This window comes from Grammomys surdaster, unplaced genomic scaffold (assembly GCF_004785775.1).
Source record: "Grammomys surdaster isolate TR1022 unplaced genomic scaffold, NIH_TR_1.0 126313, whole genome shotgun sequence".
NCBI lineage: Eukaryota > Metazoa > Chordata > Mammalia > Rodentia > Muridae > Grammomys > Grammomys surdaster.
The window spans coordinates 3,690,853-3,710,034 of NW_021621113.1; the positions used below are offsets into that span (position 1 = coordinate 3,690,853).

Consider the following 19,182-nt stretch of genomic DNA (forward strand, 5'->3'; position numbering starts at 1 on the left):
AGATATTGCATTACATATAGAGAAGCTAGGGTTTTGAGTCTCAACTGGATTTTTAAATTGTATAATAGGAATAATTACCATTCAAGGAAGTATCATAATATTATACTCAGTTGTGCACTGATAACAGTAGCATCATTCTGGGGCTTAGGATTCCTAGGCCATACCCTGGCCTTTCTGAACTGAAATGTGCTTTTGTTGTTTTGGGGACAGGCTGTCTCTGTGTAGCCCTGGCTGCCCTCAAACTCCCAGTCTTGTTGTCTCAGCATCCTGAGTGCTAGGCAGGCAAAAGCTTACCTACTGTACCTGCATTTGTAATGAGCCCTTCCCTGCCCCTATGATTCCCATGTGAACTCTGTGCTGCACTGCTCGAGTTTCCTTGGAAGGGTAAATCACCAGAGTGCATCCATCACCTTTAGATTGTGGCTAGCCCCATAACTGAAACCACATGCTGGAGTCTGCACTATCAAGCTTATTAAACAAAACCAAACTATTTTTGAAGGTTTTCCAATAAAATCAAACATCACTTCTTGCCTGTAAGTTAGGTCTCTTTTTTCCTCTTAAGTATCACAGCCGGTGCCCACTGCTTGCACCTTTCTCTGCACAGCAGGATTGGGTGATTTGTGACCATGCCTGTGTAGGTTATGCCCCACAGTATGCTTCTCTAAGCTCTTGCTCCTGCTGAAATGAGTGCCAGTTCAGCTGGGCCCTTGTCACACTTGTACTACTGTTGTGTCCTTTTTAAAGGTGCATAACATGAGCTGGTACCCCGGAGTCAGTGAAGTGGATAGTGGCTGCATCTTTTCATACTGATCTTATAAAAACAAGTTTTTTTAAAATTTCTTTTGAAAAATTGTAATTTTGAGGTTTGCCTCATTTAATCCTTGTAACAATCCATAATTATGGCAGATGAATTTATAGATGAGGAAAAAGGCTCAGAGGCAAAGTGGGGATTTGACATTCCAGCTCTGGTTCCATTTCTGTTTTTCCCAGGATGGCTTTTGCTTTGCGCTGTTGGCTTTTGAGGTGAGTTCTCATCAAGTTGTTTGACAAGGCTAGCAGCTGCAGATATTTTCTCGTTTTCTGTTGCTATCAGAGATGTGAACTGTTATGCTTTGAAAAAATTTTAGGGATGTGTTGTTGTGAAACAAGTATACACAAGACAGCGTAGTCAGCATCCTCTCGTTTGTTCTTGTGCAGCTAAATTCATACAGAACTGCCTGTTTGATGCAGGTGGAGGAGAGCTCTTGTCTCACTGAGCATATCTTTTGCCATGTAAAGTGTTTTTGGGAACAAGAGAAATGTTTGGAGTTACCCTGCTTTATGGTTGTCCCAAGGAGGCTGAGCCGTCAGGGAACAGGCCAACCCTGCTCTGTGGTTCTTACCGTGTCTGTTTGGCTCCTGGCTCTTTGGCTGCTACCAGCAGTGATGTTTTGTTGCTGCTGTGAGAAATGTGACAGGGCCTGGATCCTCTAGTGTTTTCCAGGCTTATGGAGGTTTGTTTGTTTGTTTGCATTATCATTTAAGGTTAAACTTCTGGAGTTTGAGATTGTGCTCATCAGCCAAATGACTGCTTTAGAAGGACCATAGCAGTTATGTTTGGTAGCGTTTCAAATCCTGCTGTGCTCATCTATTCTGCTGTATTTTGATGTGTATACAATAAGATTAATTTTTTAAAATATTGTTTATTTTTATATGAGTACACTGTAATAGCTGTCTTCAGACACACCAGGAGAGTGTGCATCAGATCCCATTACAGATGTTTGTGAGCCACCATGTGGTTGCTGGGAATTGAACTCAGGACCTCTGGAAGAGCAGCTACTGCTCTTTTTTTGTTTTTTTTTCGAGACAGGGTTTCCTTATAGCCCGGACTGTCCTGGAACTCACTCTGGAGGAGCTACTGCTCTTAACCACTGAGCCATCTCTCCAGCCTCTATAATAAGATTCTTAAGTTTCAGCCGGGTGCACGAGGCAGAGGCAGGCGGATTTCTGAGTTCGAGAGTTCGAGGCTAGCCTGGTCTACAGAGTGAGTTCCAGGACAGCCAGGACTACAAAGAGAAACCCTGTCTTGAAAAACAAAACAAAACAAAAAAAAGATTCTTAAGTTTCACAATGCAGCATTTCATTGCTGTTCATAACTATTTATTAAACAAAATTATCCCTGCTTTATAAATAGAAAACTAAGACTCAGAGAATAAATGCCCAAATCCTATGACCAGTGTTACACATAGAACACAGAATAGATTTTCTGAAAGACCTCATAACTATAAACACTTTACCTTATGTGTTATTAAAAACTACAAAGATGCCAAAAATTAATACTTTTTATACCCCTTTTCTATTTTCCCCCTAAAATTTATGCATATGGGAGATTTACCTGCATGTTGTTTATTTGTACAACACATGCATGCCATGTTCCTGGAGTCCATAAGAGGATGTGGGTTCCCCAGGAACTGTTTGATCTACCAGATAGGAGCTGGGATTGAACCCTTGTCCTCTGTAAGAGCAGCCAGTGCTCTTTACTGCTGAGCCATTTCTCCAGTCTACCTTTCTATTTTAGGCTCTTCACAAGATGTTTTCTTCCTTCCCCTCTTTTTTTTTTTTTTATTAAGGCAAGGTCTAATATAGGCCTGGAACTCCCTATGTAGCGAAGTACCTTGAATTCTAGGTAACTCTGTTTTATTACCTGAGAACTGGGGTTACAAGTTTAACTCCCCTGCCCAGTTATAAAGAAAGATTTCACTTTGTGTAGCTCTGACTGACTGTCTTGGAATTCACTCTGTAGACCAGGCTGTTTGTAGAGATCCTCCTGTCTCTGCCTCCTGGACACTGGGATTAAAGGAATGTACCACCACCACCACCTGGCTCAGAGAGACCTTTTTGCTGTTCTTTGAGACAAAGCCCTTGATCGTAGCCTTGGCTGGCTGGTACCTTACTGCTTCTCTTCTTGGGTGCTGGTACTACAGTAAAAACCTTTTTTATGATCTTGAATCCAAGGCTGTCCTTCCATAGCAGCTGATTTCTTAGTCTGATCTTGGTATAATGCACAGGGCAGACTGGATTGCCAGCAATTTTTGTTGCATATCTTTTGCTTGTATGTTTTTGAAACATGTTTTCTCTTTGTAGTCCTGGCTGCCTGGGACTTGCTGTGAAGACCAGGCTGCCCTCCATCTCATAGCTCTGTATGCCTCTGCTTCTGCCTTTCAATGCTGGGATTAAAGGTGCATACCACTATAACCTGGCATGTGAAATTGTTTTAAATGAGCTTTTTTCTTTTTAAAAAAGATGTCTATGTGCATATATATCTATTGGTGTATACACACCCAAGTGCTGAGGTTATAAATGTTTTCCACAGACTTCTTCAAGATGATATGCACCTATAAAATCAACAGGCAGAAAGAGTTGCCAGTCCTCTACCAAAAGTTTGATATTTTGACAGGGGGAAAAAGTCAGGTAACAAGTTGTAGGACTGTAACGTACAGGGCTAGTGAAAACCTCCCATCTCAGGGAGTGTTTTGAAAACCTAGCCATTGACTGTGAAATTGATAGTGGCTGTGTTCTTTGTGTAGACCAGTGAGCATATGGATAGGCTGAACAGGTTCATGGGAAGCCTTGTGAAGGTCAACAAGGAGAATGCTGAACGGGAGCCCTTGAGTGAATATGCTCTTCAGTGCCATGCGTGCTTTGGGACCGTTGTTCTGCTGCCTTTTTCTGTCTCCTGTGCAGTTTTATGGAGAAGTCTTTTGAACTCTTTGGGAGATAATGGAGTTGGACAGTTTTTCTTCAGACATGGACTTGATGTGTAGCCTTGTGGAGATTGTTCTTGTGATCTTCTTGACCGTTGATTGACATTAATGGTTTCCTTTTGCTATTGCAGTCATGTTAACACTCACCACCTAGACTTAGGCTGAGATGGTAAAGACAAGATGAAGTTTCTTATTTTGGCAGTTTAGTTTCCCAGGAAGTTTTGACCCTCACCTTGGTCATATTTATTGAGCTTCTGCTAGACAGTGTATTCATCTTTATAGTTGCAGCTATAAAAATAAAAACTCTATTTCTATCCTTTTCTCTGCATTGTGGAGGTTGCTGCTCTTTCTGGTTTTGTATAAGCTCTTGGCCTTCAGAGCCTTGTCTTCCCATGTTTGTGCTGGGTGTCAGAGCTCTCCTTCAGTGCTTCTCTGTTCCTAAGCTGCAGGTTGTAGAAAAGCAGTCTCCAAGGCACATCCTGTGGCAGGCAGCGTGCCTGTGGCAGGCAACCACTATTGGGCATCATTGTCTTGATGCCACTCGAGGCCAAGCGGTGTATACAGTTCACACGCAGTCCTATTTTCCTATTATCCACAAAGGCTTGCTTTTTCTGTGTGTACTTAAACAGAGAATGGCTTCAAAAGGAAAACTGGCTCTTGAAATAGTCTCCTGCAGGTCTAAGACTGTCAGGGCTACTGCATTGCAGTTTCTGATTAAGTGATTTCTTAATCACTTTGGAGAGCTTATATTGTTTTCTCGGTACAGCCTGACCATTTCTCAGTGGGTCTGCTCACAAAACTAACTGCCTGCGACTCTGTGCTCCACTAAGTCTTACTTGAGTTTAGTTGGTGATTGGAAATTTGTCGTAGTAGAAGTGCTTGTCTTCTGTCCACTGGGCTTGCCTTATATCAGGAACTTTAGTTTGAGCCATGTGCACTTGTTTCCACCATTTAAGCCTGAGTCAGTGGTGGGAACAAGATTGCTTCTCTCAGTTTATAACAGCTAAAGTTACTTAGTGCCCTGCAGTGCCAGGGTCTGCAAAGCTCTCTGCCATATTGAGTCCACAGATAGTTGCTTTCCTTTTGGAAATCAAGGCATTAAAAATGAATATATCCATGGCTTATGCTGGGTGCTACTAAGAGGAGACACATTTACATTCTTTAAAAGGCAGGACCTGGATATATCTGGGAACAGATCCATAAGTAGTGCCTGTGTTTGAAAGTTTGAAACATTTCAGAAATAAATTCTCTTGTATAAAATGCCCCCAATTATATCATTAAAACTAATTTGTAGCAAAATATACAGGTAATGGAAGATAAGAGTTTTTAGAGTACGCTTCCTAAAAGGAAGATTTAATTTGTTTTGAAGCATCTTTTTTAAAAATGTCTGTCGGCTGGGTGTGTGGTACACACTTGTAATCTCGGCATTTAAGAGGCTGAGGCAAGAGGGTTGCCACAAATACAGGCCAACCCGAACTCTATATGTAGTGTGTTCCAGGCTAGCAAGGGACAGTGAGAACCTGACTCAAAAAGCCAAAACAAAACAACCAGACAAAAAATGAAAACAAAAATGTCAAGGAGTTGGTGCAACAGGGTGAAACTGGGCGGTAGTACAATTTGCTGTCGTACAGTTTGGCAAGGCATATATCCCCAGGTCATGTAGAGAGGAGTTAGATTCGAATGGTTTTAGTCCACATTAAGTTCCATATTTAGAAGTAAAGGAGGGGCTTATATAGGATAGTGGGACGTTACGGATTTATTTCTTCTCTCTCTCTCTCTCTCTCTCTCTCTCTCTCTCTCTCTCTCTCTCTCAAAAGCAGACTTATTGCTTTCCCTCTTAGGAATATGCTCAACAGATTTGAGAGTAGAGAAGTAGGCTGAAGAAGTACACAGTTCCAATTGTCGAGAAAGGGGGTGGGGCAGAACGGGAGCACATGGTATGATAAGATGTCTTCAGGTCTGTAACATACCTGTCTGTTTGTCTTCCCCCATTTGGCAAAAATTTCTGCAGTGTTCCTGCCTCTGTGTTGTTTGTAAACGAGACTGTAATGTCAGGCTGGGCACTGTCCTGTCCAGTTAGCGTTAGTGTAGTCTGGTGTCCACAGCGGGTGTCCATAATTAGTTGATGATGATTAGTGAAGCTGAAGCTATTTTTTAAACAGGGCCCAAGGGATGCAGACAGTGATGAAAACGACAAAGGTGAAAAGAAGAACAAGGGTACGTTTGATGGAGATAAGCTAGGAGATTTGAAGGAGGAGGGTGATGTGATGGACAAGACCAATGGTTTGCCAGTGCAGAATGGGATTGATGCAGACGCCAAAGATTTTAGGTTTGTATATTTTACACTTCTGAATTTTTGGATGTGGGCTGTGGGTTTTTGTTTTTATTTTAGTCCCTCCCATCCTGTTTGAGTTTTAAAAATCTAGTATAGATGATGTCATAGAGATGTAAACTAACTGGTAAGGGGAATTTTCCAAGAGCTGTCCATGTTTTATACTTTGTCCAAATAGTAGAATTTGCATTTGTATGGAACTGGGCTTGCAGAGTGGTTCCACGGAGGACATTTTAGTAGTTCTAGAACTTTGGTGTAGGCACTTTGGGACTCCCTAAGTTGGTCCCACACCACTATACATCAGAGCCATGGACATTGAGGGATGTGTCTCTCACATTGGAGGGAGAAATAGCTGAGATGTTACACCTTCTCCCATCTCATACATACTCAGCAGCCCCAGTCTATGTAGGTTGACCAGTCACCAGTTACTTCAGCTGGAAGAAGCAGTTCAGGTGCAGAATAAGAGGGGCTCACTATGTAACCCAGGCTGGCTTTGAACTTGGCAATCCTCCTGCCTTTACCTCTGAGTGCTGGAATTTCAATTGTATACTGCCACACCCAGCAAATGGCTTGTTCATAATCATGTACTTCCATGGATGCCTCTTATCTCATCTCTGGTCAGATTTCCCTGCAGTAGAACATCCATAGTATTAAATATTTATCTTCTACAGTTGATAATCATTCTTCTTTATGTAGACAAGCTTTAGTTATGGTGTGTAATTTCAAAAGGCCTTAAAAAAATCTTAGTTCAGTGTTATACACACACATACAAATAATTTAATGCTATTCTAAAGCTAATGGGTGTTTATTTGCAGACAGATAGAAACATGCATTTTTATACCCTTCTAATACCCACTAGTATAAAAAAAGTTTTGTATCGTTTGCAGAATTGTAAGTCTAATTTTATATATATATATATATATATATATATATATATATATATATATATATATATATAATTAGAGACTTTGAAATTTGAGGCAACGGGCAATAAATACTTATTAGCTGTGTTATTTGGATGTGTTCAGAGAGCCTCACCTCTGTGAGTCACAAGCATCTTGACCAGTGAGTGACTTCTGAGGTATCTGGCTGGGGCAGGAGAGGTGGAGGAGGTGGTGGTGTATGTGATGGAACATGACAGTTCCTTTAACTTTTACCAGCTGTATTTTTTTAAAGAGATGGAGGGTTTGAATGTAGGCATAGGTTACTCTCCCTTGCCTGTACTGGGTTCAGAATTTTACAGTAATTATAATGGGTTATGGAAGTATACATAGGGTTGTGGTATATCTCAAGTCCCAGAACAGTGTACTCAAACCCTTTGACCCAGGTTTCACTTCACTTTGTGGCGTGTGATGGATGGAGTATAAAGACACTAGTTTAGCTTTAGCATTGTCTTGGAGTAGGAGCTTGTGGTCAGTAATGATGTTTTATACATTTTTGATGTTTTTGAACTGATTTCCTTCTTCCATTTCCTTGGCAGGTGGGGTAGTGTTCACCACTGGTAAAAATATAAATAATACATGAAAACCTTTTTATTAGAATCATTACAGGAATTGGAATTATCCCTAGGAACCAACTTTAGGTGTTTTGCTCTAGTTTGAAACAAAGTCTCGTGCGGACTCCAGCCTGACTTTGAAACTTGCTCTGAGTGCTGGGATTATAGGTGTCTGCCATTATGCCTGGCCAAGAAAACCAGCCATTCCAGTTTGCTCTGTGTTTAAAGAGGACCTCTGCTCTGGTGGAGCGGATTTACTCCTGTTGGTGGGGAATGTTTGTTCTTGTTTTCATGACTGCTGCAGGCAATATTGTCTTTAGTTTACTCTGTGTTTCTTCAGTCTAGATTCCATAGTGAAGTAAAATTGTATGTTAATAGCAGGTGATGATACACAGGCAAACAATGGAAGAAGCATTCTAGAGGCTACCACCCTGTAAGCCTTGTCAAAGGTCTCTGGTTATTTTGTAGAACTAGCTTTCAGGATTGCTAATGAACTATGTCAAGGACATAAACTGGGGGTTGCTGTAGTATCCCTTCTCGATCAAAATAAGGTTTAATGCCCTTTACTTTCTCTGTTTAGCCGTACCCCTGGTAATTGCCAGAGCTCTGCTAATGAAGTGGATCTTCTGGGTCCAAACCAGAATGGTTCTGAGGGCTTAGCCCAGCTGACCAGCACCAATGGTGCCAAGCCTGTGGAGGATTTCTCCAACATGGAGTCCCAGAGTGTCCCCTTGGACCCCATGGAACATGTGGGCATGGAGCCTCTGCAGTTTGATTATTCAGGCACGCAGGTACCTGTGGACTCAGCAGCAGCAACTGTGGGACTTTTTGACTACAATTCTCAACAACAGGTACAGTGTGTGTCTTTGTCACCCTTCCCTTTCTTTCCAGCCAACACGTTATGGGGGGGGCGGTGGTCTTACCAGCTTAGAAAGTTCTTAGCCACTTGCTTTTGGTCCAGCAATGGAATACGTTTTAAAAGCTCACCTTCTCACTAAGCTCACTCTTCGGTTGCAGTTGCTGGAAAGAGAGCACCCTGTTCTCTGTGCACCATGGGGAATGGAAGAGCATCCTCTCAGATGCTAAGTTACATTTGGAAGATTTCTATTATATGCTGTTGCTGGTTTGTTTTGTTGTAAAAAAAAATAATGAGGGGCTAGAGACATGGCTCAGTGCTTGCTTTGAAAACAAGAATATCCAACTCCAAGTCTCTAGCATTCTTGTAAAAGCTAGAGCAGCTGTGCATGCCTGTAACCCCAGGACTGGAGGTTAGAGTAGGCATGTTTTGGAGCTTGTTAGCCAGCCTGATAGTCTAGCAGAAACAGGGGTCTTCAGATTCCGTCATAGACTGTGTATCAAAAAGTAAGATAGAGAACCATAAAGAAGACATTTATTTACATGTGTACACAGTACCCATGTATCCATTCCCCAAGTGTGTATACCTTCTATACCTCCCAATAAATAAATGAGGTAGTGATTTCTTTTGCCAATAACCTCAGTATAATACCAACCCAACAGTCATGTCTTTTGTTTAAATTAGTTACTCTAGATATAGTCTAGAACACTTAACAGACATTCTAATTATTGTAAAATAATGATAAACTGAGCACATAAAACACCAGAAGGTCTGTAATGATTTGTTTGGTGCGGGGGGGGGGGTGTGTGTGGTGTGGTCATGAGAGCCAACGAGTGTGCATTTCACCTGTGCATACATCTGCAGAGGTCAGAGGACGATGTTGAATGTTTCCCTCTTTGCCTAATTCCCTTGAAACAGGGTTTCTCGCCAAGTCTGGAATAAAGCACTTCCTCTAGGCTGGCCATTTTCCTAGGCTAGCCAGCCAATAAGCTCCAGTTGTTCTTCACCACCCCACCCCACATCCCAGTGCTACACATTGTTTTCTGTGCTCTTACACACTGAGCCATGCCTCCACACTTAACTCTCTATTTTAAAAGTTTCTAGTGTTTACTGTTTTTGTCTTTTTGAGACAATTTTTTTTATGAACCCAAGGCTGGCCTGGAATCTGCTGTGTAGCCCAGGATGGCCTTCTTGTCTCTACCTTGTGCTTTGCAAACCTGCATGTCTGTGTACCAGGTGCATGCAGTGCTCAAGGAAGAAGAAAAGATTTGAATTCTCTTGAGCCTAGAGATGTTTATGAGCTGCAGTGAGATTCTGGGAAAGGAACCTGAAAGCAGTCAGCGCTCTTAACCACGTAGTCACTTCTCCAGGTCATTGCTGTTAGCCTCTTTGGTAGTACTGAGATCACAGGTGTGAGCCACCATGCCCTAAAGCAATGGCAGTCAGTTCTGAAGGCACAGTAAGCCTAATTCATTAGAAAGGAAATGAGAACCAGAGGGACTGCTTTGTAGCTTCACAAACCACAGAAGGTCTGATAGATTATCTTAAAACGTGCTCTGAGTACATTTTTGTTGCTTTCTGCAGTACTGGGAGTACAGCCTGTGCTTGCCATACAGGTGTGTACAGACGAGCCATACCCCCAGCCTATGTGTGATTTAATTACCAAGCTTTTTTCCCCATAGAATGAAAAGTATAATTGAACATTATTCGTTCTGTAGTTTCCACTAGCCGTTTACTCTACAAAAATTGCCTCTCTTGTTTTTATCTTTTCTGGTCTTTACTGGCTCAATGTTTTTGTTTTCTATTTTAATTGAACCTCTTTTATTTGAGTTTATCTGAGGCTGGAGAGATGGCTCAGCAGTTAAGAACACTGACTGCTCTTCCAGAGGTCCTGAGTTCAGTTCCCAGAAAGCACATGGTGGCTCAAAACCATCCGTAATGGGATCTGATGCCCTCTTCTGGTGTGTCCGAAGATGGCTACAATGTACTCATATACATATAAATAAATCTTTAAAAAAAAGTTTATCTCCTATGGAATTTTTTTTTAAATTTTGATTCTCTTTTATCTAACCATCCTTTACTTCATAGTGAAGGAATTGTGGTCTTTTGGTTTATTAGTCCGGGGTTTCCTATTACCAGGAGTTTTGGAGTTAGCTAATAGGGCTTAAACATAAATGAACTCTGTCTATATCAGAGATACTAGTTGTACAGATGTACAGTTTCATAGATGGCTTTTAGAGTGGCTAGTTTAAAAGATCTGCATTTTGGAACCTGTTAAGTTATAGCTTTTTATAGATGTCTTAGTTTTTGGTGTTTAGGGATGTTGCTACATGCATTGACTATGAATTGGGGCATTAATTGTTGTATCCCATGTTTTAGTTAGGGTTATTATTGCTATGATGAAACACTATGATCACGAGCACTTTGGGGAGAAAGGTTATTTGGCTTACACTTCTACATTGCCGTCCATCATTGAGGAAGCCAGGGTAGGAACTTAAGCAGGGCAGGGACCTGGAGGCAGGCGCTGATGCAGGCAGGCTGTAGAGGAGTGCTGCTTACTAGCCTGCTCCTTATGGCTTCCTAAGCCTGCCTTCTTATAGAGAACCCAGGTCGACCAGCCCAGAGATGGCTCCACCCACAACGAACTGGTCTCTCTTCTGACCATCATAACTTAAGGCTTTACAGGCTTTCCTGCAACCTGACCTTATGGGAACATTTTCTAAATTATGGTTCCCTCCTCTCAGATGACTATAGCTTGTGTCAAAGCTGACACAAATCTAGCCAGCACGTTTTATATACCCTAACTATTGTTTTTTCCTCTATTCATGCCAGTGACATGTTCACCTCCTGAGTTGTGTAGCCAGTCGTAAAGCAACTCTTTCTGAGTAGATACATAGTTTTTAAAACTCTTGTCTTGGGTATCCAGATAACATCTGGCAGTCATTATCCTAAGATGTCCAAGTGTTTTTCCAAACCCAGTTACCCAGAGATGCCTCTAGAGAAGCTGGGAAAGTTAAGGAGGAAGGATCATTTGTCAGTTGGTATGCATTCCTACTTTTGCATTTTATATTAGTTTCTTTCTGTTGCTATGATAAAACATCATGATCAAAGCAACTTAGAGACGACAAGGTTTATTTGGACTTCCAGTATTAGACAGTATGTAATTGCAGGGAGACATGGCAGCAAATGGCGGGCATGACCATAGGAGCAGGAAGCAGAAAGCTGACAGCTCTTACCTTTTACTGCAAACACAAAACAGAGTGAAACCAGAAGTGGCTTGGGTCTCTAATCTCTAAACATCACTCCTTGGTGATGTATTTCTTCCAGCAACTTCATGCCATCAGCTAGATACCAAGTGTTGAAATGTTTGAGAGTGCGGGCCATCTCATTCAAGCCACCATACTTCTTACACATTTAGCTCCATCCCGCTTCCGCTCTCAGGGCCCTCCTTTCTTTATGTTCATTCGGAAAGTCCTTATTTCTTGAACTCCATTGTATGAAGTGGCTCAGTGAGCTAAGAGCCCAAGTGTCTTTTCTTTGCCTGCATGTGATAAGGTATTATTGCCTTGTCTGCTTGTGAGCTGTGTTACAGCAAGGGCTATCCTCTGCTTTAGCCCTTTATCCTCTGCTTTATCCTTTAGCCAAATGAGCCTTTAGGGGGCCTTTCCTCTGTTTCTGTTAGAAGATTTCCCAAATTAAAATTTGAAACTGTGTAATACCTGGAAAAGTTTTTGGATGTTGTTGGAAGGTTTGTTATATAACCTCCATTAATACAAGATTACAGTGTAATGGCCAGGATAGTTATTTCTTGGTTCAGATGAACTATTTTAGAGTCACTGTGTGGCCCTCTGACCAAAAATCATGGCCGGTTCCATCCAGAAAACATTCTTTTGGGACCCAGTTTTGTGAATTGGTTCAGGGAGATTGTAGCATTGTGGGCTACTCATAATAACATGTATTTAGTACCGTTTTCATCTATAGACAAGTGCATCTTTGATGAATAGAGCAAAGTTTTCTGTTTGGTTCTCTTCTTCCTTCAGTCATTGGATACATTTAATCATTTAAATAGTACAAGATGGCACTCTGATAAGAGATGGGATAATGTTGGAGAGATGGTTCAGTGGTGTTAAACGCACCTGCTCCTCTTGCAGAAGACCTGAGTTGGGCTTCCAGTACCCATGTTGGGTGGCTTACAACTGCCTGCTGATACCACCACCGATTTCTACTATCTAGCTCTATCTGTCCAGAAATTTGCTGTGTAGACCAGGCAGGCCTCAAATTCTGTCTGCCCGTGCTAGAATTAAAAGTATATACATTTAGTGGCCTCCTCTCACCTCAGTAACAGGAGTGCCCAGATGCACATGCACAAACTCTAAAATAACAAAAAGAGATAAGACCATTCATGTCTACACCCTGTCCATAGGGTTTCTGGTCTCCAGAGGAAGGGAAAATTATGGAAGAAGTGCCAGTAAGCTGTTCCTTCAAAGCCTTATTTCTTCAGGAAGAAGCTGAAAATCAAAAATGCTCATGGAATACATAGTAAAGCTAAAACGAAAAGGATCTGGAGTGTTTAACCTGGCTGGTAATTTGAGTAGACTATAAAGGTGAATAGGTACTATGCATTTAGTAGTGTCTATCTGCCTGCCTGCCTGCCTGCCTGCCTTCCTGTCTATGCACACACACACACACACACACACACACACACACACACACACACACATTCAGTCTTGATATTTTCTTTAACTGGCCTGGAACTCATGAGTTTCCTGCTTCTATTCTTTTTAGGAAGAATGCCTAATTTTTATGGATTTTGTGGTGTAGAAGCAGGTGTAGACACTTTGATGTTGATATATTAGTTAATTGTTGACCTATGAGTCCTTCTGGAAACCTGAGTTCTTCTGCACTGGAGTTATATTAAATCAGTTGGTGCTATTGGTCAGAGGTGGGAGGGTGTTGGGGTTGACAGAGCAGAGAGGGTTATATATAATCACAGTTGCCTGGACTGGAATTCTACCATTGAGTACAAAACTGCACTGAGAATGAATGAGTCTCAGTTATGGAGGACTTGCTTGAACCAGGTGTGTCTCAGCCAGTACCCAGGGCAACTGAGGGTCGTGCAGCCGGTGATCTCAAGCACTGTGTGTTTTTCTGCACAGTGTGCTCTTTGATGTTGGGTTCTGTAAATGAAACAAAGGGTGGTCATCTTCCTTTTTTAATTTGCTTCAAGTTGTAGGGCACCTTTATTTTTGTTTTGTTTTTCTTGGTGCGGTGAGGGGGAGCTAGTGTGGACAACTACAGAGTAAATGATCTCGTCCCTGCTCTTTTCCATTGTGACGTTTCCCATTGATGTTTGTGGAAGTTGGTTTTGTAACAAAGTGTCAGCTTTATTGAGATACATGATACAAAGCGCCCAGTAAGTAGGGAAAAGGTGGTTTTTAACTTAGTCCTTTTTATTCTTTGGGCTTTGGATTCTTTAGTTTCTTCTCTGGTAACTGGTGTGCATTGTGAATGTGACCTTTCAGATTTATAAGAGCAAGAGTTCTACAAATCCTTCGGGCAGTTAGGTGATCCCTGTGACTTGATTTCTTGTCTGCTTTGTTTTATGGTAAGGGACTGAACCAAGATCCGGTGCAGGCCCAGCACATGCTCTGCTTCTGGGCTGCTTTACCAACCCATAGTGTTGAGGGTGTGCTTGTATGTGTGTTCTAAATATATGTTATACATAAGAGTATAGAGAAAACATTACATAAAAAATACAATGTCAAGGTATCTAAAAGCAAAATCCATATTTGTTTCTTTATACATATGAAGCATGAAGTATTAGCTCATATTGAACATGAAAAAGATTTTGGAATGCTTGTGACTACAACATAAAAGGAAAAATGTACATTGTTTCCACCTGCTTATAATTCAGAGATATAAGGCTAACAGTAATCCTTTTTGGAGAATATTTCAAGAGTTTGAAGAATCCCAATTGAAGAATATACTGAGGAGGCTCCAGGTGGATAAAACGTTCATTCAAGCGAGCCTGCAGGACTGCCATTCGTGGAAAAGGGGCCTCAGTCTAAGGCTGTTTTTCTCCACACAGTATCCTTTTTCATGGTCTTCTGGAATGTTCTTTCCACTTTGTTGCTTTTCCCTTTTGCCTTCTTAATCTTGAAAAACAGCCCCTAAAAGCTTTTGTATTACCAAATTCTGTATTATGATATTTGAGCAGTTTTTAAATGAAATAGCATACAATTTTCCATTTATATTCCCACCAAAAGATTTTGGAAATCATTATTAAATTTCATTATATGCTCACCATGTAACTGAAGCTAAAACTGTTATGTCGGCATAAGTTAGAGTGTTGATACATTTTATTTAGAACACAGTCAGTTGAAAAATAGCCTAATATAGCATAAGACAGGATCTCATGTTACTGGAACCGACCCAGAAACTGTTAATTGTGTAGCTGAAGGCCTTGAATTGATCCTTCTGTTTCTATCTCCTGAGTGCTGGGATTATAGAGTGTGCACATGTAGCTCATAACTGACTATAATTCTAGCTGCAGGGGATCGAGTGCTCTCATCACCCAAGTGCACTTTGAAAACACACCCACACACCCTTGTCCATCTCTCGTCTCTGTCTCCCCCCCCCTCACAGACACACACACACACACATACATACACACACACTTGCTTTATTAGTGATTAACTTTCGTGCTCAAGAGGCCATAAGTATGCATAACTTTAGTGTTTTGATTTTGAGACTCGGTCTCTTTGTAGCCATGGCTGTCCTGGTACTCCTGCAGAGATCAAGTTTTTCCTCAAATGCAGAGTCTCTACCTGCCTCCTGAATGCTGCTCTGCTGGCCAACACACTGGCTTATTTGCATAGCTTTAATGCAAAACATTTTTAGTATTCACAAGTGTCCTGTGTGTTGTTATTGAGGAGGGCTTGTTATTGACTAGTTATATTTAATGGTACCTTGGAGTTTTAGTTTGCTCAGTTATACAGAAACATTTATTTGGTAGAAGATTGAGTTTTAGTTTTGATCTGTGACCTCAAAATCAATATCTACCTCTACCCAGCTTCTTACCCCTCCCCCCTGCTGTGCTGGAACTCATGTAGACTATGCTGGCCTCAAACTTACAGAGATTCTCTGCATGCACCACCATGATTGATTGGAATTAGTTTTTTTTATCTGTTAAGGAACAGTGAAGGTTTTGTTGTTTAAATATAACATTTATTTATTTAATGTATATGGGTGTTTGGTGTGCTTGTATGTATATAGACTATTGACGCTTGTCTAAGACACATAAACAACGGTAAAACTTGAAACAAAAAGAAAATGGTGCCATCTTTTGGTCTCTAGTATTAGGCTGTTCCCTTTCCCTCTTCTTTCCCTAGGAATGCAGAGGCTTTTGTTTTGTAGATTTGTTTCACCTTCCTGGTCAACTTTATCTGCAACTTTTTTTGAAAGGAGTATAACAAGAAAACTCTTCTTTTGTGATAACTTAGCATCTTTCCTTGTAACTTCCAAAAACGTGTGTGTGTGTGCTCGCGTGCATGCGTGCGTGTATGCATGACATTAGGGAGAAGAGAGAGAGACCATACAAAGGACCGCTTGTGGGAGTTTTATACTGGTAATAACTATCTTTTATACAAAGCCCACTGAATGGCACTGTTGTGTTGTGTGTTTTTGAGCTTTTGGAAGTCAAAGCACTTTGTCATAGATACCCAAACTGTGCTTTCAGTATTCATTGTGAATCCTATATGACTATGAAATATTTGCTGGATTTGCCCTGTGCTCTCTGTGGTCGAACTGTAATTAGCATAGTGCTTGCTTGCTCATCTGTGCTGTCCTGCCATAGACACTTCCTAGTTATGACAGTGGTAGCAGAACTTGGGTTTGCCATAAGAAGTTGTTAGTGTGAATTTTTAAGGACCTTTGGAGACTGTCACTTGCCAGTTACCCAGTTTTGTTCTGAGTACTCTACTTCTAGTTAGTATTGTACCAAAGAGAATATGACAAAATTGATAGAATCTAGTATATAATAAAATATGATGGCTATAGATGCATAATTAGCTTTTGTTATATTTACTACAAAATGCTCTCAAAAAGAAAATCACCCGTTTTTATTATAATCACCAATTGTTTTTTTAAAAGATTTATTTATTTATTTATTTATTTTATGTATACAAATACACCATTGCTCTCTTCAGACACACCAGAAGAGGGCATCAGATCTTATTACAGATGGTTGTGAGCCACCATGTGGTTGCTGGGAATTGAACTCAGGATCTCTGGAAGAGCAGTCGGTGCTCTTAACCGCTGAGCCATCTCTCCAGCCCCATAATCACTAATTGTTAAGCAGTCGTTAACCCCAGGCTACATACATGTAGCCTCTTGCAAGGCTAATGTATGTGGTTCCTGTTAGAAGTAATAATCCTTACCTTGAACTGTGACCACAAGAGGGTGGGGACTGCAGATTTAGGTTACGTGGCAGGACTGCTTTTACGGTATTCACATGTGTGTTTCTGTGAGTGTTTACAGTGTATAAATACCAAGTATATGAAAGATGTAGGGAGGAACGGCTGGAGTGTTGTTGGATCCTGTCAGGATGCCCTCAGCAGTGACATTTTCCATGTCTCACCATTATCTCCCAGTTCCATACTATATGCAAGCCCAACGGTGGGACTTTTCAGTGAGATAGGTTTGTTTAAAGCAGGGCTGTGAGGGTAACATAGAAGCAAATAGAAGCAGTTGTTGAGAATATGTCTGTTTCAGAAAGTTTTAGGTTTTTATGTGGCTTTTACCTTGGTTTTTATTTGTTTGCTTTTTAAAATTGTTTCTTGATACTTGGGATTGAACCCAGGGCTTAATACATGCTAAGTGAATGTTTGATCACTGAGCTATATTCCTGGCCTTTTTTATTTTTTTCCCCTTGTCTTGGCTACTTCTCTTGTGTAGACTGCCTCCAGTTGCTAGAGACACTGTTCTTGAGATAATCTTGGAAAGCCCATACATAAATGCAGCTTCTAAGATACACTGACTAGCTCCCATTTTAGGGTGCTTGAGAAATTCATCTAATCTCTCTATTTCACTGCTTGATATTAGAGGTGTGCGAGGTAATACCTTTTTATTTTTATCGGTGTCGTGGTGACATTTTTCTTTAACCTTTGAAAAGGAAAGCCAGAGGGTTTTTGTTTGTTTTGTTTTTAATCTGTGTATGATTATGTTTCCTAGGGACTAGCGAGATGAAAATCTGTTTTTTTGTTTGTTTGTTTTAAAAGAATGATTTGAAGTACAGAAAGTAAGATTCAGGTTAAAGTGGCCACTGTGTTCAACATATGCAACTTTTTATATAAAAATATTTGTAAGTGCTTGGAGAGATGGTTCAAGAGATGTTTCAATGGTTAAGAGCACGGGCTGCCCAGAAGATTCAGGTTAAATCCTCAATACCCACATGCTCACAACTGTCTGTAACTCCTTTTCTAGGGGATCTGACTCCCTCATAACACCAATGTACATAAAAAAATTACCAAAATATTTTTAGGCTTATGTGTATGAATGTTTTGCCTGCATGTATGCATACATGTATATATATATGTACCACATCTTTACCTGGTACCCACATAGGTCCTGGGATTGAACCTGGCTCAAAAGCAACAAATGCTCTAATTAGCTAAACCATCTCTCCAGACCTGTTTGAGACAGAGGTAGGGTGTGAGGCCACAGTTAAATCTCTATTGTATATACTAACAGTAAGAATAGTTGCAGTGGTAGTTTTAAGGTGATGGCACCTTCTGTTGTCTCTTGATAAATATGGCTGTAGTTCAAGGTCTGTATTATTTGTTAGATATCACCTAGTGATGTGAACTTGGCTGTTGATGGGTCCTGTAGAAAGAGTAGGTGGTTGGAAGCTGTGTTATGGAAACAGGACTGTTCAGCAGTTTGTCTCTGGAAGGATGCCTTTTGAGGCTCTTTACCCTCAGGCTATCAGCTTCCTCTTTCTTTATCACTCTTTAGGATGAAGTGTTCCTGTCCCTTGCATAGTCAATATTTATTAAATGAGTAGGTGAATCACTGACTGTGAATATTCTATATTAATTAATGCATTCATGGGGTCATTTTCGTGGGAAGTGTTTTACAATTTTCTCTCTTTCCTGTAAATTAAAATTTTGTGTGCAAGTGCAGATGCCACCAGCGTAGAGAGTCAGAGGACAGTTTGTAGGTCCTAGGGATTAGATTCAGGTTGTTAGACTTGAGTTAGGAACCTTGCTGGTTTAGTAGAAATTTGTCAATAGCTGCACTTCTCTTCTTTTCACTGCCCAAGAAGAATAAGATTAGGAGACCCTGAAACTCTCAAAGTCAGGCATTTTTTCTAATTCATCTATTCAGAAGAGCTGCTATTTTAGGAACATATGCAAAATCATTTTTCTAGAGACTTTTCTCATCTTCTCCAAGGCATGACTGGGTAAGAACTCAGTACTTGTTGGGTCTTAAAAGACCTTTGGGTAGACTCTAGCCCTCGGGATCATGTGGAAGTCACTTTGCAGTGTTTTTACCTGACTTTAAGGTATACCTTTAATCACTCTGTGCTGTAACACACTTGCTGGTTGCTATTAAGAATTTTTCATATGTGTGTATATCAGGAGTTTAGGGAACATGAGACATAGGACCAGTCTATGGAGAGGTAATTGAGGTAAGAGAGAATGGATAGACTGAAGTATTATTCCTCCAGAGAGTGGAACAGGCATCCTGTTTTGTC

The 19,182-nt window shown here is 40.8% G+C and overlaps 1 protein-coding gene across 1 annotated transcript in view; it reads left to right on the forward strand.

Annotated features, from left to right (window-relative positions):
* Pum1 (pumilio RNA binding family member 1) overlaps positions 1-19,182 on the forward strand; it is a 110,246-nt gene that overhangs the window by 60,114 nt on the left and 30,950 nt on the right. The window contains exons 6-7 of the mRNA XM_028760007.1: positions 5,906-6,072; positions 8,151-8,421. Coding sequence (XP_028615840.1) covers positions 5,906-6,072; positions 8,151-8,421 — 438 coding nt within the window. The remainder of the gene's footprint in view (positions 1-5,905; positions 6,073-8,150; positions 8,422-19,182) is intronic.